Source organism: Corapipo altera, unplaced genomic scaffold (genome assembly GCF_003945725.1).
Source record: "Corapipo altera isolate COAL_440 unplaced genomic scaffold, ASM394572v1 22b, whole genome shotgun sequence".
NCBI lineage: Eukaryota > Metazoa > Chordata > Aves > Passeriformes > Pipridae > Corapipo > Corapipo altera.
In genome coordinates, this window is record NW_020884876.1 from 13920147 (window position 1) to 13946882 (window position 26736).

Genomic DNA, 26736 nt, shown 5'->3' on the forward strand with positions numbered 1-26736 from the left:
AGATTTATACAAATGAATGTACATATGAAGTTTAATGTTTAAATATATAGTTAGGATAATGGTTAGTAAGCACATTTACATATGTGGAAAATCTGCCCAGATGGTTGCACAGTGCTTGCATAGCCAATCTTATCTTTTGAGAACAGAATTAAAATAAGAAGTAAAAGAAGTTGTTGTGGTTTAACCCCATCCAGCAACTAAGCACCCCACAGCCACTCACTCACTTCCCTCAGCTGCAGCAGGATGGGGGAGAGAATCAGAAGGGTGAAAGTGACAAAACTCATGGGTTGATATAAAGACTGTTTAATACAGCAAAGGCCACATGCACAAGCAATGCAAAACAAGGAATTAATTCACTCTTTCCAATGGGCAGGCAGGTGTTCAGCCATCCGCAGGAAAGCAGGGCTCCATCACACATAACAGTTACTTGGGAAGACAAGTCATTGCTCCAAACATCTACCCATTCCTTCTTCTTTCCCCAAATTTTATTGCTGAGCATGACACCATATGGTATGGAATCTCCCTGATCAGTTTGGATCAAACTGGTCAGTTTGGATCAGCTATCGCAGCTGTGTTCCGTCTCAACTTCTTGTGCACCCTCAGCCCCTTCACCAGCAGAAAATGTGTTGACTCTGTGTAAACACTCCTCAGCAATAATACACCTGATTTATCGGCAGTGTTTTCAGCACAGATCCAAACCACAGCCCATACCAGCTATTATGAAGAAAATTAACTCTATTCCATTAAAACCAGTGAGAAGTAAATTTAAGTTTGTGTTATTCTTGATGTTACACATTATAATTTCCTGTTAAGTTCTTTCCAGATTGCAATGCTACGGAAAACAAGCCTTGGACTTAACTTGGAACTTAGATTGGCAAATTTACATGAAATTAACTATACAATACTGTATGTAGCAGGAAGTACTCCAAAATTTCTCTCAAAGATATTTCTATCATCAGTAGCATCATGCAGTGAATGAAATTGTGAAAAACCTACCAGAAGTTGAGAATTCATGGGTTACTGTTGGTACTTCTAAGGTTTATTATGGTTTTTATTCTGTGACTTAGAAATACTGTTTCCTGAGTGGGTATTTGTATTACTTGACCTATGAAACCAAAGTTCCATCTCCTCCTGTTTTTGACTGGATGATTTTTTGCATTCTGTACTCTGTGATTTCAGTGGGAAGTTTGGAGAGCATCCCCTGCAGAACAGTATCTAGAGCACCTTCCATAATGTTGAAGGTTTATGAGCAATCCATGTGTGCCTTGCATGAATATTCTTATCTATTGAGATAAGTCTTCACACTCAGAAGCAGACTCATCATTTTGATTTTAGGATAGAGAAAGACAGATGCTTGAGTGTGGAAGTATTCATGTGCTCAGTTCAGAATCTTCCATTGCCTAGCATAAGATTTATTTATTTACGTTCTGATGGCAGACTCTTGTTTTCTTGGGGAAGAAGTATCTTTCTGTTCATTTGAATTGCCTTCAGAAGACACCTTTCTATTTTCATAGACTCAAACAGTAATAATTTCCAGCCATCCTGGTTTTTAAGTTTTCCAATATTTTTAACATGCATCTAAAGTAGTTTCAATTTGTGTCTATTGCCCATCTCTCAGATAGACCAAAGTACTGTTGGATTTCAGTGAGTCTTAGTAGCCAGCCTTTTTCAACATGAGATTTTGTCTTTTAGGTCAATTAGGAGTTTTTTTAGGAAATTTGTAAATTACCCAGCTATCTTTGCTTGGTAACAGATTAGTCTGGAATTCTATCAGAGCATTTTTTTAATCGATTATATTTGTTTGCAGCAAAATCCAAAAGTCCAAAAGAAAGAAGAGAAATACAGAAGTTACAGACTTTTCGTCACTTTTATGGAAGCACTCTGGATGACAGCCCTTCAAAACATATTGTATATCAAGAGCATGTGTCAAAGAATGCTAATTCTGCTGTCAAAAAGGCACAAAAGAAGCACGTGAGTATATTCAAGTTGCTCTTTCCAAATATTTTTTCTACTGTCCAGGAAAAGATTTCTACTATATGAGTTCCACAGCTGAAGTTTTATATTCTGAATGATCTAGTGGTTCACAGTTGAAGAAATTCAAATTTGTTTTGTACTTCAAATCTAATTAGCTAATTGACAAATGTGTTTTTGTTCCTAGTTAAGAATACTGATGAGTGATTGTATTTTAACAGGCATAAGTAAAAAAAAATTAATAAATATGAACTCTGTGAAGGTTAAGGGGTTTTGGCTCATGACCAGTGTTATAATGTGGAGAGAGCGAAACTGGATTTCATTAATTTAATTTTACTTTTAGAAACTTGAGAAATACTAGAAAAAAAACCCTTTATTAAATTACTTATTTCCTTGCACTGTTTGGAAACATACTCTGTGAAAGATCCTGTAGATATTGTGATTAATCCTAGCTATGTGAACATTGTCAGACATCATTAGGGTATGTAGCATGTGCTTGCATACTTGTGAACAATACTGAGCAATGGTAATTTGAGTAACATTTCATAATAACCTGTAGTATGGATTACAGATTGTGGACTGTTGCATTGCCACTAAAACTCTGTATATAAAATAACTTTAAGTAACTTTAAACTCTTAATTTTATTTAACTTACTGAAAAGCATCCAGCTATGATCAGAGTTACTATTAGCCATGTGTAAAATAAAAGCTTGAAATTTAACTTTTAGACATTTCCTATTATATTTTTCTACATTTTTTTCTTTTTATACTACTTGTGAAGCTTTATACTGGCTTAAAATGAAGTTTAGGGAAGGTCTTTTGAGCAACACATATTGGGATTCATTATGTCTTCTTCAAAATTACTTCATTAAAAAAATTCCCAAAACACAATGCATCACACAGATTAGTTGAAAATTATAAAGCACCTGCTGTGATTGAGTGATTAGCTTGTTTTAGATGATACTTGGACAGAGTGATGGTTATTTCTAAATATCTTTATTTTATTGGATAGAAAAGTAAAGTGGAAATAATTACAGAGGAAAACAACAGGCGACTAAGAGCTAAGGAAGAAAATAAAGAACAGAAGCAATGGCAAGCCTTATATATGACAACTGTAAAGGAAATAAAAGAAAACCAGACTGTTGGAATAAATAAATTGGAGAAGTTTCTCAAGACCTTTAAAAGTAAATCTGTGAAGTTCAGCATAGAAATGACAGCACTGTCTGCCTGTTTACAAGTGTGGAAGAAACACTGCAAAGAGCAAGGTATGACAGCCAAATTCACATTCAGTAGTCAACTTCCGCTTCCTTTAACCAAGACAGTGGGTGACTTTGGGCATTCTCAGCTGTAATAAAGACATGTAAATACAGCCCTGTTTCAGGAACATGAAAGGTGCTTTTAAGTGTTAACAGGCTCTGATCCCCTTTTGCAATTTCAAGATGTAAAGTATTCAGTGAAATTAGATTGTAGCTGTTTGCCTGTGTTGTTTGCAAACATTGCATACATAAATAATTTTATTTATAGATCTTTAATAATTATCTAGCATGCACAGTAAAATGTATCTATATATATCATGGATTGTTTATTTAGCTGAGGTGATTAGCTTGCAGTTTGAATAATGACAATTTGCACAAGAGGTCTGTGATGCCATGGTAAGTAGCCTTCTGTTTCATCAGAATTAACTTGTTAAGGCCGTACCCTCAGTCAGGAGAGTCCAAACACACACTGCTCTAAACGTGTTCGAAGAGTTGTAAACACTGGAGAGAAATATGTTGCTAATAAGATTGAGTAACAAATTTGTGCATCAGAAAAGTAAAATGGGGGAGCTCAGTTATTGTGTAGATGTCAGAAGTATGACTTCTTTTTATAGATGAGTATGCAGAAGCAGATAGAATTATTTGGGTCCTTGGTCTTCAGTGGCACTCATTGTAGAGGTGAAAGGAGTCATCTTTGTCTAGTTGTCTTTAAATAAAATGAATCTTTTAATTGTTATAAATGTGGCTAAGGTCTATTCTGAAAATACCTGATATCAGAATTCTCTCAATGATACAATCAGCTCTCAGATAACAGTAGGCTTTTTTTTTTAAAGGAAACAAATCTAAAGATTTAAGCAAAGCTGTTCAAGTCATGAGGAGAATTCATATCCTTCTTGAAAAATATCAAGATCTCTTGGAGGAATCACATCTACAAAAGCTGACCAAATATCTAAAACTCCTTGGATTTGAGAATTTGGCGTGCTCCTTATCTGGCCAGGTAACTTTATAGTTAACTGGATCTGTAGCTGAATATTAACAGTGATTTCTTAAGCAATGAATAATGTGTAGGACACCAATATTGAGCTTATTTTATTTTGCAGTGTGCCATAAGATTTGGAACTATCTATTCTTGATTCAGGTATTAATCTTCTTTAGGTTCATGTATACATTCCTCTGCTTGATGTGAGGGCTAGCTTTAGTAAGTTTCCCCTTTAGAAAATAGAACTTTATATGGCTGCAAAGATAGCCTTTGAAACAGACATCAAGATTAATTTGCTCTAGTTATGTCTCTCTGAGGCCTTACATGTGTCTGAGAGGTGCCTGAAGTTCAGTCCATCGCTGAACTTTTAGAACAGGAAATCTTTTGAGACTGTGGAGGTGGATGAAAACTATTCTGTTTGATGTTATGGTATTCCTAATCACTTCTGAAGGAAACAGTTTCCAATACTGAATTGCTTGTCGTTATTAACACTGCAGAGACCACCAGTAGCTACACTGAATTTGGCCTGAAGTAATTTCTCCAAGGACCGACCTTATGCTTTTCTGCCCACTGGCTGATTTAAGAGCAGTTTGATACCTTTGTGTGCAGATGGTATGTTATTAGGGAGAGAGGATGCTAGAGTGGCTCTCAGGCAGAAGAGAGAGTAGGTAGCTTCTCTTGCAAGAATATGAAGTCAATAGCAAAAGGAAGGAAGGTTACAGTGAACTGTAAAACCAGTATAAGTTACTTCAGTGTCCCATTTTTCAGGTGCAGTACAGTTAGGAATTTTTGGAAGCTTATTTTTGGAAACTGTTTATCATCCTTCCTTGAGGTTTGGGACACAGGAGAGAGAGGAAGTGAATGTTTTGTAAGAAATTTTCTCCCCTTTAAGAGTGGAAATTATTTGTCTCTTTTTCTGTGTGAACTCAACTGGTACACGATGATTACCTGTTGTTGGCTACGTAATTATTGTAAAGGTGTTTGGTGTTCCAAAGAAGCTATACTACATTTTAGGAAGTAGAATTAAGGGATCCAGGGAACTCAAAAAGTTTGCTATAAAGGCTTGGGATGATAGAAGAGATATTGTGGCAGGTTTAATTCTTGCTCAGGAGGGTTCTACATCAGTTGGTGCATTTTGGACTTACTTTTGCTTTTGAAGCTCCTTGTTTATGATTATTACTTTTGCAAAGTTGGAGAAACTTTAGGAATAACTGAAATTTTCAGGAATAGCTGAAAATATCTCCTTGAAGAAATTAAAGAAGTTGGGAAATCTCCATCCTTAAAGACAGTAAAAACTCAGCTGAATAACCTGAGTGACCCATATTAAATGCAACTGTTTCTATCAGTGAGTTGGATTAATATCCAGATATCCGTAGAATCCTTAAGGTTGGAAAAGACCTCCAAGAACATCAAGTCCAAACCCTGATAACCTAAATTGTTATGTGATTTTCTGAGCTTCTAGTGTATTTTATACACATAATACTTTTCTGTACAGCTTTCAGGATCAGGTGTTATAACCAGATGTATCCATGAACATTAAATTTGCTATGTCTTAGGGTATTAGTGCATTCTTTAAAAATATAATGCTTTTCAAAATTTGAGATCACAGTTACTTTATATTGAATTTCTTTTTGCAAGTGGGATTCATTGCACAAGGGATTGGGGCAGAGTGAAGAAGAGAGACATAAATATATGATGAGAAGGCTCTGGTAGGCAATTGTTTGAAGAGGCTGAGCTTTTGCCTGGTAGCCAGTTTTGTTAGCTCTTCTGATAACAAAAACAATACCAACACTAATACTCGCTGTGGAAGACATAGTAGTTTTAGAACCTAGTCTCCTTCCAAGAGCACTAAAGGTAACCCTGACGTAAGACTGTATGGTGTGGATTTCTGAGAGAAATTATTAAAAAACCTCCTGCACTTTCATATGTTTTTCAGAGCTTGCACAGTTCAACAGAGCAAAAGATGTGCCATTTTCTTAATCTCTTTCTAGCTTTCAAACCAACTTGAGTTTTCTTTTGACCTTATAGACAGAAGAAAGCAGTAATCAGAATACAAGCAAATATGCTATTGAAGTGGGTTCAGCTCGCTTTCAGCTACAATACATGGATTATTACTTGCTCAGAGAAGAGAGAAATGATCCAGATCCCCGAGTGCAACATTTCATACCAGACACATGGCAGGTAATGAGACACAAACTTTTTGCATGAAGTTAATAGAAATGATCTTTTTTTTGTCTGTCAGACCAAATAATTGAAATAGACAAGTTATAATTTGTAGTTCCATTTTTTTCCACTAACAATTTAAGAGGAAAGAATACAATCATAACACAAGCAAGTTAACTCTGACCCTCCATAGTCTAAAATCTGTATTTAAATTCTACATGCTGAAATAAAAGATGTTTTCACAGAAAGAACACTCAATATGAACTTAATGACAAGATATTTTGATATCTGCTCTTCTCTTAGCGAGAACTTCTCGATGCTGTAGACAATAATGAATCCGCGGTGATTGTTGCTCCCACTTCCTCAGGAAAAACATATGCATCATACTATTGCATGGAAAAAGTTCTGAAAACAAGCAATGACGGAGTAGTTGTGTATGTTGCTCCTACAAAGGTAAGGCTGTTTCCTACTACATACTCTGTATGTATGACTATGTAATGATTCTGAAACTGTTCAGTGTAGCTTGTTACACAATTTTAGTCGATATATATTTTTTATTAGAAACAATATTTACATTCTGTTTTATATTTACATGCATTAGAACATGCTTATAAAAAATCTTCAAAATATTTTGGCTCACATAGAGTTTTTGTCTATTAATATTTGTATAGATAATTTAAGGTCAAAACCACTAATATATAAAAAAAAGCTGTAGGTAGCATGTTAGGTAAATGATGAGAGTACCAAAAGTCTACCAATATGATGAAAGTAATATTAGAAGGCAAAAATGACTAAGCAAGACACGTTTCTCTATTTGAGTTCCAGAGAAAATGTATGAAACTCTAAGTAGTGGGATATTTTTTAGTGAGAATTCCATCCTAATAGTTCAAAACTGATTTAAGTGCTGAGGCACAATGTTTTGATTTCTTCTAAAATTTATTTTAATGTTCAGTGATATGATTTTTAGGTAGTGAATTACATGTGCTGTTATTTGAGAACAATCTCTGTGGATTGTTTTCTGTAAGTAAAATCAAATTTTTTTGTGTTTGTACTCAGGTTGGGTATCAAAATTTCATTCGAATGAAATTCTGCATCAGACTGATTCTGCATGAGTCTGGATGCAGAAATGTATTTTAAACATGCAACCCAAGGACTTTGAGATCATTAAAGTGCTTGTAGATGAAGTAAATGTGATCTATTTTTAACTGCTTGAAAATAATTAAAATACAGAATTAAAAATGAATAACTCACTTTACACAGCACTAAATTTCTTTGAAAGCATTGGAGTATAATTGAAAATAAAGTACTATATCTTTTTAAAGTTAACATTGGTGAAAGTCTAGACTTAATAAGACGTTACATAGTACCTTATAGTCTAGTACATTAATAGCAGTGCCAAAATTGAATGCCTTTAAATGTCTCAGACTATCATATATCTTTAGACATGCACTCTTTAGTTTTGTTAATGATCTTCTTTATTTAAGGCCCTTGTAAACCAAGTGGTAGGAACTGTATACAGTCGATTCACCAAGAAACTTCCAGATGGATTGGCAGTGTGTGGAGTCTTTACACGAGATTATCGCCATGATGTCATGAATTCTCAGGTATATTTTTATGGGTGTTTTAACACATAATAATAATAATGATTTCTGTATTCCATCTGGCTTCTGAAAATGTTAATTCTAATTAGAACAATTGAGCCATTGCTAAGTCAAAAGTTCAGGAAAAATCTATGCATACCTGTACTTAGGTATGTAAGTCTGTGGCATACAACCTCACCTCTTCATCATTAGTGGACATGCAGGTGATTACTTGCTCTGGTTAAAAGAAAAACCCTTACAATCCTTTTGTTACCAGCATACAGAAGATGCCTTATAAATGTCCAGATAGAACATATCAGTAGCTTTTACCTTGTGCACTGATGTAGTCACTTCATTATAGAAGGCCACTAGGTTGGTCTTGCTTGTAATGGGGAACCCAGAACTGGACACAAGACTTCAGGTATGGCCTCCTCAGTGCTGAGTAGAGGGGAAGGATCACCTCCCTTGATTTGCTGTCCAAACTCCTCCTAGTTTGGACTCCTCCTAGTTTCCAGCCCAGGAAATCATTAGCCTTCTTTGCCACCAGGGCACATTGCTGCCTCATGTTTAACTTGGTGTCTACTTGCACCTTCAAGTCCTTTTCTGAAGAGCTGCTTCCCAGCTGGACAGCCCCCAGCATATACTGGGGAATGGGCATGTTACTCCCCAGGTAAAGAAGTTTGTACAGGTCCCTGTTGAACTTCATGAGGTTCCTGTCAGCCTGTTTGTCCAGCCTTTCTAGGTCCCTTTGAATGGTAGCACAATTCTCTGGCATGTCAGCCACTGCTCCCAGTTTGGTGGCATTAGCAGGCTTACTGAGGTACACTTTTGCCCATCATGCAGACCCTTAATGAAGACATTAAACAGCATCAGACCCCCTTGTTGATCCCTAGGGTATGCCACTGGTTACTGGTCTCAGCTAAATTTTGTATCAGTGACCACCAGCCTCTTAGGCCCAGCCTTCCAACCAGTTTTCAATCCACTCACTCTGCTCATCTGGCCCATAATTCAACAGCTTGCCTGTGAGAATCTTGTGGGAGATGCTGTGTGAAGCCTTGCTGAAGACAATATCTACAGCTATCCCCACATCTCCCCACATCACCCAAGCCAGTCTTTTCATCATATGAGTTGGTGAAGCATGACTTCACCTTGGTGAATTCATGCTGAATACTCCTGATGACTTTCTTGTTCTGTGTTTGTTTGGAAATGATTTCCAAGATTAGTTGCTCCATCACCTTCCCAGGATGGAGGTGAGTGACCAACCTGTATTTTCTTCTGTCTTCTTTCTTGCCTTTCTTGAAGACAGCAGTGACAAACATGCATTCACTCTTGTTTACCTTGAAATCACATATATACATATTTTTAAATGCTTTTTTAATATAGAATCTACTTGTTGTTTGCTTGCAAATAATGTTTTGCAAACCTTTCTTCTTAGATACTAGTGACAGTGCCTCAATGCTTAGAAATCTTGATGCTGTCTCCTCGTTGCCAGAAATGGACCCAACGAATACAGTATGTTATATTTGATGAGGTAGGCATCTTTTAATAGTAACCAATTTAACAAATATAAGGAAAACCTTGAGAAAAATGTTAGTGACTCATTTTTTCATTACATAGTTTATTACTGGTAAAGAAACAGCTTTCAGAAGTATTATTTCAGACTTGTCCTCCAGTGAAAGAACTTAAAACTCTGTTATTCTTCAAGAGGACATACAATTCAATAAAAACTACCAGGAACTTCCTTTATTTCTCTCAAGTCAGTCAACTGAAAAACTAAAAGCCACCACTGTAGTCTCAATGGCACAAATAGAACATACCAGACTGGGATCATACACATGACACATCATACTCTATTGGTCAGACTTTCCAGGGAGGAAGTCAATGATTAATCTTGTTAAATTTAAAATTCCTCCTGTATTCTTTCTTGTAGATGGAATTAATTGCTAATGATGCCAGTGAGTATGTAGGGTACAAACAGTAAATGTAGTACTGAAATTTAAACTAATTTGCTATCTAGTTAGGTCTGGAGAGGTATTTACTGAACATTTGACTTGGATCCATGGTCATTTGCTACAACATAAGGATTATTCAGTTCTCATCTTGCCAAACTTTTGATTTTTACAAAGCACAAAACTCCTGTTATGGATACATGTTGATAAGGAACACTTCTTTTCTTTTAATCCTTTCTCCCAAAAACCTAGGTACATTGTCTTGGCGGTGAAATTGGAGCAGAGATTTGGGAACATCTTCTGATAACAATTAGATGTCCATTTTTGGCACTCTCTGCTACTGTCAGTAACCCGGAATACCTAACTGAGTACGTGTGGAATTTTATTGCCCATGGGAGCATATTTACATTAGATATGAGCTGTTTTAGATAGATAGGTCAATTAGTATTGGAAAGACAACTGATTTGGAATTACAATGTTATACGTATTATGCTACCCTCACTACCCAGTCGACACAAAACAATACTGTAATTCTTAACTTTGTAATGAGAACACACTCTACTTATTCCTTCAGACTCTGTAACTCTGATCTGTGTGGAAGAATTCAGGGGGCTTTTACATCTGTTTGAATTGCCAAAACACACTTATCCATCATCAGTCAGAGAAGACTCCTGCACTATATATATATATATATCTCTGTGTGTGTGTGTGTGTGTGTGTGTGTGTGTGTGTGTGTATAGGTACTATTTCACATTTTTTTTATTTGCACCCTTGGAAAAGCTGGAGAAAATTGCACTGACATTGGTGAGAAGGGACTGGAAATTCTATAGGAGATATTAAGCAGATTGTAGTAACTCATATATTATAGTTGTACTGATTTTCTTAAAATATATTGTACAAATCTTATTTTCATTTGATTTTTCCACTGTAGGTGGTTACAATCTGTGAAAAGGTATTGGCAATGTGCTGAGAATAAAATAAAAGGAAGCTCTACAAACTCTGAAAAGAACTTTACAAGACAATGTAAAGTGAAATCTAATGTACGAGAACAAAAGAAATCATATCGTGTTAGACTAGGTGTGTATCACAATATTTTGTAACTAAGAAATAAACTTTAGTGTGATTTCTGCAAAAACTTAAGTCATGGTGTGTAAACTTAAGTGTTTTGGTTTGGTTTTGTTTGTTTGTTTGTTTGTTTTTGTTTTTCTTTTGAATAACAACAAACCTTACAGGATTAAATACTTGCTTTTTCAAACAACCAAGTGCAACATGACAACATTTTTGTCTCTTCACAGTCTTGTATGAAGAAAGATACAATGATTTGGAAAAGTATGTGTGTTCTCTAAAGGGTAGCGATTTTACCATTGAACACTGTCATCCATGTGCTGCATTAACAGTCAATCATGTAAGCATAACACTGGTGTCAACATTGTTTAGCAACTATTACATTTAGGCAACATGGATTCCATCAAAATTATTTCTGTATTTTTCTTTTGTTTATACTCCTTGCAGATTGAGAACTATGGTATTCCTTCAGATCTTTCTCTGTCTCCACGAGAGAGCATCCAGCTTTATGACACAATGGCAAAAGTCTGGCAAGACTGGCCAAGGGCACAGGTGGGCATACACAGCTGTGAGCAAAACTTATTAAAATAAATAGATGACAAAGTACTAGAGTAGCAAAGTAATAGATTAAGAACTCTTTAAATTAACATTAAATATTAATATTGTTCCAGGAGCTAGATCCTGAGGAGTTTGTCTCTTTCAAGAATAAAGTAGTAATAAAAAAGGCAGATGCAAGGAAATATGAACAGGAACTGAAGAAAGAACTAAGCGAATGGATTGTGCTTGGCCAAAGGCAGAAGGTAACAGTTGCTAGAGGGCACTTTCTTCAGATTTGTCCAGCTTTAGTATAATAGTAATTATATCTAGTAATATGATTATGGGAGTTTGTCCATATTTCTTACGTTTAACTGTTGCTTTACTTGAAAGATAAGCACTATTTGTAGCATTTTAATAAGCATTTTTAAGGTGATGTTTTCTCATCTCTTGGAATCAGATTTCTGATACTGCTGTGAGATATCAATTCATGATTCATTTGGGTACCTCCTACAGTTGGTGAGAATATTGTACCTTTGATCTGCTTTTTTAGTCTACTTCTTTTTTGTTGCTTATATGAAAGCTTCTGTATAACATTATGTATGTTCCCATGTAAAAGACAGAAATTCAAGCAATGAGCTGAAAACCATGGTAGCCATGAAAATTCTATTTTGAGCTCTTGCCAAAGTCAGTTGATAACTTGCAGACCTTTTCGTCTGTAAACTGTAAGTGACTATTCCAGTTCAGAATGATTTGAAAAATTTGAACTGATAGAATTTTACACAGGAAAATGTAGTCTTTGTATTTGCTAGTTTCCAGATTGAAGTATCTGCCATTAAAATCTCCATAAAACTATTACTTTGCTCAGGTGAATGAACTACTGGAGCATCTTAAGCCAAAATCTGTGGATTGCTCAGAACAGCAGAAGTGGAAACATTTTGCAAACTTTGTTGATAAATTACATGAGATGGATAAGTTGCCTGCCATATTTTTTATGTAAGTATATACATTTCATGTATTATATGTGCATTGCCTATATTCAGAAAAATGAGTATGGAGATAAGCATTGATAAGCAAATGCCATTTACATGGTATTTATTACCTTTGCCTTAAAAGTGAAGGTCTATCAACCCATGTATCTTTATGGCACTGAAGTTTAGCTGAAATAAAACTGGGAGCATTTAATTACTGTGTGGAAGGGGTAGAATCCATGCATGATGTCTGAGAAAATTACAAGAAACTTAATCACATTAAAATCAGATTCTCCGTTGCTTTGCTCTGGTGTAGTCAGTAAAACTTGTGGAAAGTGTATGCTGTCTATTTAGAGGTGGAAATGATTTATGTAAAGGCAGATTTGCCACGGAAAAGGGTGAGATGTGATTTAGGTAATGTATTCGTTTGTTACATGGTGATACTCCCACTGCATAACCTCTAAAAATCACATCTTACATCCAGTGACAATGCATCAATCAACCTGGTTTGCATATATGAGGTGTAATTATGTAATATCAAACATGCACAACTTTGATCATATTGATAATACCATTATTGTCAGTGATATTGCTTATATTAGTAAATTAGGCATGTACTTCAATGCTGGACTTAATAAAAATAAGCTACTTATCAGTAAACAGCTGTCTAGTGCATACGTTTGCTGTAATAATGCACTGGAACAATCATGTAAATATGGAAAGTTTGCTCACCTCAGTATAAAGCCTTGCCTGTCCTTGCATTAGACACTAGGATCAGCATACTCACTGCAATTTCAGTCCTCACATGCTTATGTAAAGGTGAAAATTTTGCTCCTGATCTTGGTGACTGACAGATTTGAATGTGAGTATTCTAATGGGTTTGGATGCAGCCTCACTGTATGTGTTGCCAGCATCTTGTATGGTTTTAGTTAACATTATCCGCCTGAAGCAAGAGGAATGAAAAAAATTCTTTTTGAGAGTGAAGCTGGAGAAGTCTTCATCCCAGTTAAACTCCACAGTCCAATAGTGAAAAAGCTATGAGGAAGAACAGCCATGTGGAAGATGAGGACAGGCACTGATTCTCAGTTGGGTAGTTGAGAAGAACTAAAGTGACTTAAGTTGCAGTTTACTTTATGTCCAAGTGTCCATCTTAGGGAAACATAGAGTTGAGCATACTACCTGTAGATAATTTATTGGTAGAACCATTTTACCACTTGGTTTTGTAGTAATAGCTGTTTGCAAGTGAACGTAGAGTATGTTGGACATGAAATAGGGATAAACTTCTAATGTTTAGATTCTAACTATCATCAGATGATAGGGCTCATTGAATACTATTTTAACAGCATTACATATAAATTGTAATAAAACTGTATTAGAGTTCACCTATCTGATGTATATTATATATTGTTTGCTTCAAGATTTAACATCCATTTAGTCGAACGGGCAGCCATGACTGTATTCTCCAAATTGCTGGAAAAACAAAAAAGTATACAAGGTCCAGATCCTGAGAGGGAAAAAGAGCATTTAAGGGAAAAACTAAGAAAAGTGACCAAAATGCTAGCAAAATTGCCTGAGTAAGTATTATAACAAGATGTTATTAAAAAGCTTACGTATTATGACAGAGTGTAATTTTGTGATAACTTTTTTCTGGGGATTGCACCTTTCAGCAGCACATCCATCTAGCTTGAAGAATAGTAGTCCTGTTCTTCTTTGTGCTCTAGTACCCCACGCTGCTGGAGCAGCCGAGTGGTAGGTATCAATCAGCAGTACCTACTGTATAGTCGGGCAACAGGAAGGTGCCAGCACTGCTGACATTGGGTAAGGTGCTGCCGCTACAACAAAAGAATCAGAAAGACCTGAGTATATGAGATTGGTCAATTTGGAGTAATTAACTACTGAGATATCAACATATCAGAACAGCTCTTTTTCCAAACAGTAAGTTTAGTCATGCAAGTCCTAAAAACAGTGTAGCATTTGACCCTGCTTCTGGGTCAGCCTCTGTGGGAGAATATTTTCATAGTTTAGCCTCACTAGGGTAGTGGATCTATGAAATACAGGTTCACCGACTGGTGAGATCCTATTTTAATATTTGTTAGCCTTTTGTTTGGATTGTACTGCATTTTTTCCCCCCTTAACCTTTCATTTTATTAATTTTATGATCATAGAGTATGGATTTTATAAGACATTTGGGAGAGAAATATGGCTATAGTTATCAGGAATGTCAAGAACATAAAACATCTTCGTTTTGTCCTCCTAATGACAATTTACAGGGCATTCTTTGGACATAATATCATGGAAGAATGAACTTAGCTGACTTTAAATTCCTACTGGATTTTCAAGTTCTCACTTAGACTCATAGACACATATTAGACACATATTTAGACATTGAAGTACCTTAAAAATTTGCCGTTAAATACTCTTCCCTCCCCTCTCTTCTTCAAATCCTGTCCTAAATCCTTACCATTGACATTATTGGCGGTAAATCTATCATGTTTTTCTTTTAATCCTTCTCCTATGAAATCTGGTTAGCTTACAAATTTGCTAATTGAGGTACTTATAGTCTCTGTCTTTGTCTTCCTTAATTTTTGTCCTCTCTACTTCACCCCAAACTACTTGCAGTTTTTCATATGAGCCATGATAAAATGAAGCTGTTAGCATTATCACTATTTACATTAACAGTTTAAAAGGGAATGAGTCTGCATCTTTCAGTATCCAAAGAACATTTTAAAATTGAGAAATGTATGTTAATGACAAAAAAAATGTATTTTTAATTGTTATTTTATATAGGGATACCAAAAAGTTGAGCCCTCAAAAAATGAAAAGCATGGAACTTCTTTCAACTAAAAAAACCAACCTAGAAATAAGGCTTAAAACGCTGACTACTATCCCTTCTGTGTGTACTTACGCTGACCATAAAGCAGTGGATGAAGATGTAAGAAATTCACTGATAATTCTAACTTGGTTTTATTTTTGTATGTCTAAAATGTGTGAATTCATACATAAATGCGTAAAAAGCATATAATGATGCAGTTGTACTTTATAACAGCATTCATTGACTTCAAGAAACATTCTGAATATTCCCATTTAAATGTGATTCCAATCTTAGATAACTTTTATTTTTAAGATGTATGGACAACTTTCATTCTGCCAAATAAAAAGATGTTGACTTCTTGCAATAGGAATCCTGGGATGTAAAATACAGTTAATTCACTTCCATGAATTTCCAGCAATGCAGTTCTATTACTTGTTGACTCCTGTTTTTCTGAATCATCAGCATAGTGTATATGGCACATTTGTGTACTTAACAAAAGATTTTTGAGACCTTCATATCTTGTAAAAATACTAAATAATAATTTTTTTTTAGACTCCAAAAATTCTAGTCCTCACAAAGCAAAATTTTCTTTGCTTTTCAATGTGTTTATGTCCCCCAAGGAAAGAAAAGATGAGAAAACCATTGAAAATCTGCAGGTGTTCATCAGAAATATTAATGTATATATTTGGATAGAAATAATTAAGGAATAATTAATGAAATATATTTATATGAGGTTGTTTTCACCAGTACTGAGTGCCTGGGCCTTGATCCAAGAGATTCCCTCTGGTCTAAATTTTGTAAAACATGGCTGTGGTTCATATAGCTGTCTCTTCATGGAGCAAATGTAATTGTGATATATATAGCTCTTAATTCTTAATTGATGAAGTGTCTTGATAATACTTTCTGCTTGTTGTGATTTGTCTTGAAAGGGGAAAATTGTGTGTATTGGGACCAAACTCGTGATGCCTTATCTTGGGAACTTTTAAGTCTAATAGCATTTTTGGACTGCTGTCAGCTGATGTGGAAGGAACACTGCTTCCCACAGTAGCACATGGGTTAAGGCAGTGAAGAAGTAGCTTAAACTTCAGAACAGATAACACTTAGCTGTAGAGTGAAGTTCAGAAAATACTGAAAAATTAACAACACCTGGTTACGCTTAATACTTTTGTGGTTTATACTTAACATTTGTTTATTTGTAGACTTTGAGGAAGATTTTTCATCGTCTTAGGTTTGAGAGAAGAGGTTATCTGCAGCAAATGATGGCACTGAGGGGAATTGGGTATCATCATGCATCTATGTCCGCTAAGCAAAGACAAGTAGTGGAGATGCTTTTCAGGCTGGGATATGTGAAGGTTGGTGAATTGGGATCAATATTTTTTTTTTTTTTTAAAGTCTTAGTTTTTCCAGGTATTTGATTTTGAAATATAGTGTACCTTTCACTAGTGGTAAAATATGTTGCATTTACACATTAAGTGCCACAGCCTTTTCCTCATCCTTTGCCTTTTTGTTTCCCCCCAATTCAGTAAAGGATAGATTCTTGTTAGTCCTCCTTTTGTTGCTAATGTATTTATAGAAACATTTTTTGTCTTTCACTGCAGCAGCCAACCAAATGTGCTTTAGTTAAATGAAGTCTACAGGTTTATTATATATTGTACTGTCTTCATGAAATACTTCAATTTGTGTTCAATTCCAATATTATTGCAATTTATTAGTTATTTCAATTTTCACAATAGATATGGTATAACTTTCAGGATAAAAAGTTTAATATGCAAATGTAATAACTATATGAATTACACTAAAGAGTGAAATTCCTTTATGTTCATAGCTCTGTTAAATTCACCAAATTAAAGCATGATAGATGAGACATTTTAGCATTATATGAGAAATTAAAGCAAAATATGGAAATTATAGTAAAATTCTTGTTGATTTAAGTTGTTTTTTTCTTAAACTGAATATTGCCATTTCTAATAGATACTCTCATGTTTGATATTTTATAGGTAGTCACAGCTACTTCATCTCTTGCTCTAGGAATCAACATGCCATGTAAATCTGTTGTCTTTGCTGAAGATTCTGTCTTTTTAGATGCCTTAAATTACAGACAGGTATGGAAATAAAACATCCACTTTTTATTACAAGAACAGTCATACAGGTGTACTACAGTGTGTAGTCAAAAGACCTATTTCAGCAATTCAAAGATTACAATTGCTGAGTGAAGTGAAGGCATATATTTGGCTTTTAGTTATGGAAGCTGGAAAAACAAAAGCTGTTTGGTTCTGGCCACGGTTTATACACTGTAAGAACATACAGTGGGATTGTAACAATGAAAGGAAAGATTGTTGACCGGATCAATGGGGACATTTGAGTTCTTTCTGTCTTGGAAGTGGCACTCCACAATGCAACACAGCAGTGTGGAGGTGAGATTGCAAATGCAACAAAGCAGAATGTCTCTACTCACGGCACAACTACTAGGTGGGTTGAGAGACTCTAACCTCTTCATCAGCACCTGTTTACTGCTCCTGTGCTACTTTTCAAACCAGTATTCATGAAATACTGCCAGTTTGCCTCAGCATCAAGAGGCCATATAGGCCACATACAGTTGATTGCATCACCTACCTCTCAGTGTCAGTGTGAGTGGATCTGTACTATATCTGGACCTATGCGCATCTCCCTTCTGCTGCACATGTATATATATATGACTCCAGCTTTATCACATCATCTGGTACAAGGGGCAAGTCCCTGCAACAGACCAGACAAAGGATAGGTGATCCAAGCAAGAGAATATACCCCTAGGAAGGTTCTCCCTGCTCTTTTTTTATATTCTCTGCTCTTTATTCATTCTGAGACTACCTCTGCTCCAAATCTACTCAGAAATTATTCGGAACTAAATGTAACTTGAAAACAAAGCTGGTGTATAGATATAAATAAAGTTAAAATTTACCTTGAAGAAAAATAAATGTTAAAATGACATTTGAGAGAATGTAAGTATCCTGGCCAGTGTTTAGGTCTTCCATTCAATTTGGAAATTCATATTAAAAAAAGTAAAGAAACACACCACTTTTGTAAACCAGCTAGATTTGAGGTACAACATATTTTGCACACATTATTTTAATAATTCTGCATAAATGCTTTATTAAGACTGTATAGATGGTATATACAAGTTAGGTATTTTTATTTAAAATTAATAATGTTATTGTATTAATAATATGATTAATTAATATTTTATTCTCAGATGTCAGGGCGTGCTGGAAGACGGGGACAAGATATGATTGGAAATGTGTTCTTCTATGACATCCCACTGCCCAAAGTTGAAAGACTTATCAAATCCAATGTACCTCAGTTGAAAGGCCAATTTCCTCTGACTATTTCCTTAATATTGAGACTCATGCTGTTGGCTGCAAAGGCTGATGACAAAGCAGATGCTAGAGCAAAGGTTTAATATGTTTTTTTCTTAACTTCAATATAATCAAATACTGTTTCCTTAACATGAGCAGAAAGTTACGCACTTCACAAGTAAACAGCCTGCCCCAAATGAAATGGTATACGCTGCTATAACTGCTTCTAGTTCCTGTGCCATCTTCTCCGCAGTATTCTGCTGTCCATTGTCATGCATTTATTCTTTGCAATAAATTTTATCATCAGAAAGAATGCCACTAAGCAGCAAAGTAATTTTATCAGCTTTTGTTCTATGCAGCATTTGCATTAAAATGGAGAATCAGCAAGTCTTCCAATATTTAAAATTTTAGTTGTATTTGAAGAAAAGATGAGAACATATATTTCCATGGGGAAGATGGGTGCTATGAAGTGCTACCTCAGTTGAAACAATGAGGAAATTCTATGTATTGCTAACTTGTTTAAATACACATACTAACTATCTGTAATCAAAGAATTCTTATTCTTGCCATTTAATGCAGTGATTTAAGTAAACAACACATAAAGATTACAAATTGGTCAGAGATCTCCTCTTATAAGTGTTAAGGAACTCTTACCTCCAGATGATCTGATTTTCACATCCACTTCAGCATATAGACATTTATTTTCGAGAACTCACTGAATGAATTCAGACATAAGTCAAGAATTCTTAAGATAACAATGGAGATTGGTAAACTTCTGTGTTAAATATTTATTATGTTCAAAAGGTATTATAGTGAAAGGAGTAATTTCAAAACTTCCTGGGTTTAGTTTAATGATATTTAAATCCTTGTCTTTTAAATCTCTGTATGAATTTAATGTAATTAACTTTACAAACCCCAGCATGCATTTTGAAAATGAGCGTACATTTGACAGAGGATAGACTTTTTCACGAGCATTTCCAAGAGTTAGGCATTCAATTTACATAAGATTTAAATAACCTCTACATAGCATTTTTATCCTGAAAACCAATTGATGAAACAAAGCATAAAAGCTGGATATTCATTTTTTTCTTGTTACAATATCAACATTCCTTTGATTTATGATTTCTGGGTTTTTTTACTTTCTTTTTCCTTTTTATTTGACCAGGCTTTGTCAGTGTTGAAGCATTCACTGATGTCATTCAGAAAAGAAAGATATGCTGAAATACTGAAAATTTATTTTGTGTTTTCCTTGCAATTTCTTATCAAAGAGGTATGTTTTGACTTGTTCCCATAAAGAATAGTTTTTCTTAAATCTACAGATTCTTATTTGTTTATATTTGCATGCTTTAATTTAAAGAACCATATACTTTTTATTTCATAGCAATAGGCTATTTCTTTCTGTTACAAATTTAAGGAAACAGATAAAATTCTAACATCTTAAGTTTGAGGTTAATTCTGAGCTAGTTATGTTATGGAATAAATTCAATATGGTATGGTCTATAAGATTACAAATAGATTAGGAAAGTTAGAGTTGTGCATTTATGTTATGTATGAAAATGCATGCATGTGAAATGATAGGAGTTTAAGACATACTAAGGATGACATGATTTCCAAAGCAAAAGTTTAGAAAGTAGATCTTAGATAAGACTGAAAATCAGTAGTACATCTCTCCATAGTGATAGTTTTAAGTTTGGTGGATACCATTTTGGAAAACTTTCATGCATGACTCCATTTTGGCTTACAGCTGAGGACTACAGGCAGTAAGTGATTACATTAACAAATCATCTGTGCCCAGGTTTCCAAGTCCTGCTCCTAGTATGATTCCTAACCAACATTTCTGCCTCTTCTGGGTGTCTGCTGTTTTTCAGATGAGGGGTCTGATGCTTCTGTTGAAGAGAAGAATCTGATCAATGTACAGGAGTTCAGTAATGTTTCCAAAAAGTTAAAGTTAGTATAAGAATTGGACAAAGCCTGGCCCACACACCTAGTATCCTGTCTCCAATAATTAGTGTATTAAAAAAAAAACAACCATATGATGATTCTCTGAATACTCCATACTTGCTTACAAGGCATAATGTAGAGTGATCTCTCATAGGAGAGCTGTCCTGGAATTTAGAGCCTTTAAAGGAGTTTTATTCCATGAGCTTGTCCTGTTGCTTTTTAAAACTATATAAGCTTCTAGCATCCAAACATCTTGCAGCAAAACATTTGACAGAACACTGCTTGCTGGGCTTTTATCTGGTCAAACATTTAGGTTAATAGTTTTCTCTTTAACACACATTGCATCAGGCCTTACTTTGATGACTGTGTGCATGTTTCATTTGCAACATGATCTAAATCTATAAGGTCAAAATCTATACTTGCAGAAATTTTTGCCTTTCACTGTAAATTCAGTAGTCTCAATAGGTACCTATACATTAGGCTGAAAGACTGTTCTGAATATCACAATTGTATATTTTTGTTGTATCTAATTTCATCTTTTACAACTAAGCTATTTTTTTTTTGCTTTCAAATTAAATAGGGCTACTTGGATCAAGAATGTAACCCCGTAGGATTTGCTGGACTCGTGACACACTTGTACTATCATGAACCTTCAAATTTCGTTTTAGTGAGCTTTCTTGTGAAAGGTTTATTGCACAAATTGTGCCAACCAATTAAAGGTAAATAATACTCCATTCAAGTTAATTGCAATCTATGGCAGGCTCTGTAACCTCGATGATACTGGGTACCTTCTTGCTGCTGCTGCCTTTTGCTTGCCTCACCTTCATCTTCAGATCCTTGACCTCTGCCTCTACACACTCTGCGTATGCTTATATTTCTGTCTGAGAAAGCCAAGGCACACATCTGGCAATGCTGGTATCATGAACGTATCTTTGCTGTTTGTGAAACATTCTGGTGAGGTAAGAAGTAATACCATACATAGAAAAATTAATAATTCTGACTCCAGAGTAAGATTTGAGTTCTATCTAGCAAATAAAACGGATGACTACTCTGAATATCAACAAATGAAAAAAGTACTACTAATGTCTCATTACCTGAGTTAAATCTATTGTGTGCACTGAGATATGGTACAGTATGTTAACATATAGGAATACAGTAATGATTTGTACATACTATTAGTTGCTTAATTATCTACCATGATCTACTACTATCTATTTTGTATCTCATGAGTTGATCTTTATCCAGCATAGTTTTGCATAGCTGTCCTGACAGCTGTTATGGTCAAAGAAACTCCTGAATGGTTGTTTATTGTAAGCAAAAAAAACCCACCACATAATTTTTTTTTACACTTTCATGTTTAACCCAAGCACTTTCTGTTTTGACATAGACTCAACTGTTTTTTCAGAAGATGTCATGGAAAAGCTAGTTCTCATTCTAGCAAACTTATTTGGGAGAATGTATCTTCCAGCCTGCTCGATGAAATACAAACGCCAATTTTCCCAGTCAAAGGTAGAGAAAGCATTTGTCTTTACTGTAACTTGTGTTGTGTACCGCTTCAAAACAATTTGTTTCCTTTTCTCAGTTAGACTGGTGTCCTTGTGGATGTACAGCGGCCTGGTGCTGCCCACCCAGACGCTCTCTTACTCCTCCATTTCAGGAGGCTGTGGGAGAAAATAGTATGGAAGACCTCGAGCTTATAGGTCGAGACAAGAAACAGGGAGATTGCTTACCAGTTATGATCAAGGGCACACCAGCCTTAACTTGTGGAAAATGAAATCAATTTGGTGCCAATTAAAAAGGATTTTGGTAGTGAGAAACAAAAAATAAAAATTTCAGCAGCACCTTCCCCTGCCTCTACCATCCCCAGGCTCAACTTTACCCCTTCATTCCTGTCTCCTTTACCTCTCCCTCACCCCAAGTAGTGCATGGCTGATAGGAAATGAGAAATGAGCTGTGGTCCATTTTTAACAGCTCTCTCTGTCACTCCTTCCTCATCCATGTCACTCCTGCTCCAGTGTGAGTCCTGTTTGTGGGCTGCAGTCCTTCAGGATAAACCTGCTCCATTGTGGGTTCTCCACAGGCTCTAGTTCTTTCAGAAAACATTCAGTGGCTCTGGTGTGGAGTTCTTCACAAGCTGCAGTGTGGGTATCTGCTCTGGCATGGTCCTCTCCACAGAAATCGCTGCAAGGAAATCTCTGCTCCACTGTGCTCTCCTCTACAGTCTGCAAGGGAGTCTACTTCATTACTTGGAGAACCTTCTCCCCCTTCTCACTCTGCTAGAGTTTTGTCTCCATCTAGGGAGCTGAAGCTTTTTGTGACACATACCAGTGATCCAGAAGGACACCAGCATGCTCTGTGGTATATCACACTGTAGGCTTAAGGCTTTTTCAAAAAATGGGACAGTATTAGTAGGATGAGCATTACCATTAGTTCTGCACAAAGTTAACTCATCATGGGTGCAGGCAGGGAAGTGAAGCATTTATAAGGTGCTCCTGTTGGCTCTTCTATGCAAGGCCTTAAAATGCTGGAGAACACACCTATGGCTGGAACAACAGAGGAAACTTCTTCTGTATTAAATTGTTTATGTGGCCAGTTTCCAGCAAGCATTACAAGAGAAAAAATGTTATTTATTTCTGAGAAGTGGTTAGTCATGTAGGAGGGATTACAGGACTGTTGTGGCTAATGGCAGCCATCAGTCTGTCATTTTGGCAGGGAAACCTGTTGAACACCAAGATAGATAAAACAAGATCTGAGAAAGGTAGCCCTTCAAAAGGCCACTCAGAGCTAGATAGAAACATCTTTAGTAAAGCTGTTTGCCAAATACCCTGTAAGGAATTTTATACTTACTGTTTATCTTCCATGCCTTTTCTGCTTGAAATTCATGTTCATCTTTTAAGGTCTGTTAATTCCAAATGTCCAGTCTGACAAGCTGGGTAAAGTTTGAAATTGCACACTTTCTTTCTTTCTTTCTATCAATATGCTCTGTGTGTACTAATATTTTATGTATGGAACAATGTAGAACTGACACTTTTGGACAAATCACCTACATTAAGCAATGAACTGCATGTTATTTAAGGTCTTCCTAGAAGATCTACCAGAAGACTTTGCAGATGCTTTAAATGAATACAACACCAAAGTACAGCAAAATTTTGCTCATTTTCTTCTGACAACTGCCAAGCTGGCTGATATGGAACAAGAATACAAACTTCCACTGTCAAAGACAGGTATGAAGTGAAAAATTAATGCATGTTTATAATTTGTGAAATTGTATTAGGAAGATAAGGTTAATTCTCATGTTGTAAAGAAAAAACTTATGGCTTGAGATACAGTAATAAAGAGCTACAATTTCTATTTCACTTTTGTTTTACAAGTATTACTGATTAATTTGTATGTGGCAGAAGTTTGGTACAGAGAAAGGATCATTTTAGTTGCTATTCTTCCATTATTCTGTAGGGGAAAAAACCAAAGGGACTATAAAAGAAAAAAAAACTAAGTAAAATTATTGAATAAAAGTCTTTTTATCTGATCATCAGTGCATTTGCAGATCCTCAAATACCTAGAATACTTGAATTGCTTTCAGAATCTTACCAAAGATTAGATTTTCAACATCTGAACAGCCTTAAGATTTAAGTATCAATTAAAGAACATCACAATTTTTTTTTAAATCAACTGAGTTATTTATGCCAATAAGTGATATTCAGTAAGAAAAGCAATATGAAAAGGCAAGCAAATTACCAAGAAATATAGATTGCCATTGGGTGAAAAATATTTAACTACTCTATAATCTCAAGTTATTTCCTGGAAGACAGATATTAAAGCAATGTAATATACCACTATCCCATTGCCTAGCTCCTCTAAAAAAATATGCCTTGAAAAATACTATTTTTGCAATAAGAAAGCACTTCAAATATAGGACGTCCTTTATTCTGTCCTTCAATGTAAGACAGAATAAAAGATGATGGTAAACTAAGTCTTCTAATGGTAACATTGCCTTTGTTTTTGGCATAACTTTTGGCTACAGATGAGTCAAGAAGAAAGGTTTAAGTTGCAAGGGGGAAGATTGAGACATAGTAATTCTTACCATTAGAAAGCTCTTTCTTATACACTATAATCAGCTACACAGAAGTTCTTATGAACAAAATAAACAGAGATATATCAAGAAGGATTTAAGTTTGGATCATTAACTCTATTTCCTGTCACTATCTACTGCACTGAAAACTTACCACTTTCAAACTAGATTGCTAAAAAGGGGTTTGTATCTCAATAGCTTATGTTGTATATGAAACTTGTCTAGACTTTACATCTCAGAATTGGCACGGCTCTGAACTAGCATCTTATTTGATGGACAACACGAAAAGCATATCTGCCATCTCACCTTTTGCATGTTTATCTGGAGTGGTTGATAATGATCTATTTCATGGGAACATCATTAATAAAGTAAGTTATTTTTTCATGGGGGCTAGAATTTTATTGGAGTTCAATAAAGTATTTGTTTATACACAATCTTCTTCCCTCTGTCTAATATGATGGCACTATTTGCAAGTGTCACTCTTTAGGAGAAATAATTCAGAAAGTGTCAAAAAATAAATATCCAGCACCAAGTAGCACCACATTGTCACAGTGCAAAAATCTGTAAATATTTTGCTTTCTTCCAAGGTCTCCATTGCTTTTGATTCTCAGACAAGTAAAATACTCTAAAATTTCAAACCATATCACCATTTTGTTTTCTCCATGTCAGGAGTTTTCATTTTTGTTTTTAAATCAACCACACCGTAGGCTCAAGGATCCTAGCGAATGGATGCAATATGGCATTGATTGCTTTGTAACTAGAATTGTGTTAGATAGCACATGAGTTAGCTTAATTCTAATATACACCAACATATTTACTGTCAACTTGCATTTTCCTGTGTTGTTCTACATGGGCTCTGCAGTATTAGGGAATTAACACAACTCATAATTCTGTAATAGTAAAAAATTAAATTCCTACAACTGGGGATTTGAAATTCACCTTCATCTTTAAAATGTTCCATGTTTAAGTGTAATTAATGAATTCAAAGCATCAATGAGTCTTAATAGATGATCTATGCATATGGAAAAATCCTAATCTAAAACTCAAGAGAAATAAAGTTGCCTAGTCAAACTCTACATTACTCAGAACACTACATAGCTGCACTAGCAGTTTAAATCGCATTACTAACAAACTCTCTCCTGTGTCTATAGTCTAGATGTACTTGTGCAGATTTTTGGACTGGATTAGAAGTGTGGAACTTTTCAGCTGTGGGTCTAAAGGTGTAGGTTTGACAAAATAGGCATATAAACAAAACTACAGTATCTATTCAATAATATTTTTTGGTTTTAGGCTGTCTTACGTTCTCTTGGAGTTAATGTCACAAACTGCCCCCTGCTTTATTTGAACAAGTATGATAATCAGGGAAGGAGGAGGCCACTCAATGCATATGCACTGGACTTTTATAAGCATGGCTCCTTGACTGCATTGACAACTGATAACTGGTATGTACTACCATTTATAAAACTGTTAAACATTACAATATGGTACACAAGTTCATCTTTTTGATTTTAAAGCCTTCTCCCTCCAGATTTTAGGGATGAAATAGCTGTTAAATGTGATTACATTAGTAAAATGTTTTAATAGGAATAAACCAAACTGAAGTCTAATGGCAATGGCTGTAAAATATTATCCGGCTATTCAAAATAGGACCCTAAGTGGGAAGTCTTGACTTCAGCAACACAAGTCATTTTGACAGGCTCTTCACAACATTTTTTATTTAATCAAGCCTTTTTTCACAATGAAAAAGAAGAGTCCCTGAAATGAGGAAGTCCAATGCAGCAGACCAGAAGATGGTAACACAGGAGCAGAGAGATGTCAAAAGCTTGGTCAAATAATATAGAAACAGATAAATGAGTGAATGAATGATCAGTGTCAAAAGATACAGGCATCCAAAACACAAGCCTGGACAAAATTTGTCACTAATTCAGTATTTGTATTAGTGTTGCTTCAAAACTTCCCCTTTTCCTAATTTTTTCTAAGCATTTAGCAACTTGGCCTGATAAATCCATCATACTAGGATTTCTCTTTAAAGAAAACAAAAGCAAAACCAATGGACAACCATACAATAACCTCTTTGCCCAAGCTGGCCAACCACTGCCATATGGAATCATATT

General features: G+C 35.3%; 1 protein-coding gene across 5 annotated transcripts in view; it reads left to right on the forward strand.

Annotated features, from left to right (window-relative positions):
- LOC113943576 (probable ATP-dependent RNA helicase DDX60) overlaps nt 1–26736 on the forward strand; it is a 44148-nt gene that overhangs the window by 14191 nt on the left and 3221 nt on the right. For all 5 annotated transcript variants that reach the window (XM_027635517.1, XM_027635516.1, XM_027635515.1 and 2 more), the window contains 24 exons: nt 1808–1971; nt 2984–3236; nt 4061–4224; nt 6235–6387; nt 6673–6822; nt 7854–7973; nt 9385–9480; nt 10151–10266; nt 10830–10975; nt 11194–11303; nt 11411–11515; nt 11635–11763; nt 12366–12493; nt 13887–14042; nt 15256–15400; nt 16480–16632; nt 17278–17382; nt 18510–18710; nt 19778–19882; nt 21134–21272; nt 21941–22062; nt 23630–23777; nt 24848–24990; nt 25913–26064. In XM_027635517.1, the coding sequence (XP_027491318.1) occupies nt 1808–1971; nt 2984–3236; nt 4061–4224; nt 6235–6387; nt 6673–6822; nt 7854–7973; nt 9385–9480; nt 10151–10266; nt 10830–10975; nt 11194–11303; nt 11411–11515; nt 11635–11763; nt 12366–12493; nt 13887–14042; nt 15256–15400; nt 16480–16632; nt 17278–17382; nt 18510–18710; nt 19778–19882; nt 21134–21272; nt 21941–22062; nt 23630–23777; nt 24848–24990; nt 25913–26064 (3403 nt within the window). The remainder of the gene's footprint in view (nt 1–1807; nt 1972–2983; nt 3237–4060; nt 4225–6234; nt 6388–6672; nt 6823–7853; nt 7974–9384; nt 9481–10150; nt 10267–10829; nt 10976–11193; nt 11304–11410; nt 11516–11634; nt 11764–12365; nt 12494–13886; nt 14043–15255; nt 15401–16479; nt 16633–17277; nt 17383–18509; nt 18711–19777; nt 19883–21133; nt 21273–21940; nt 22063–23629; nt 23778–24847; nt 24991–25912; nt 26065–26736) is intronic.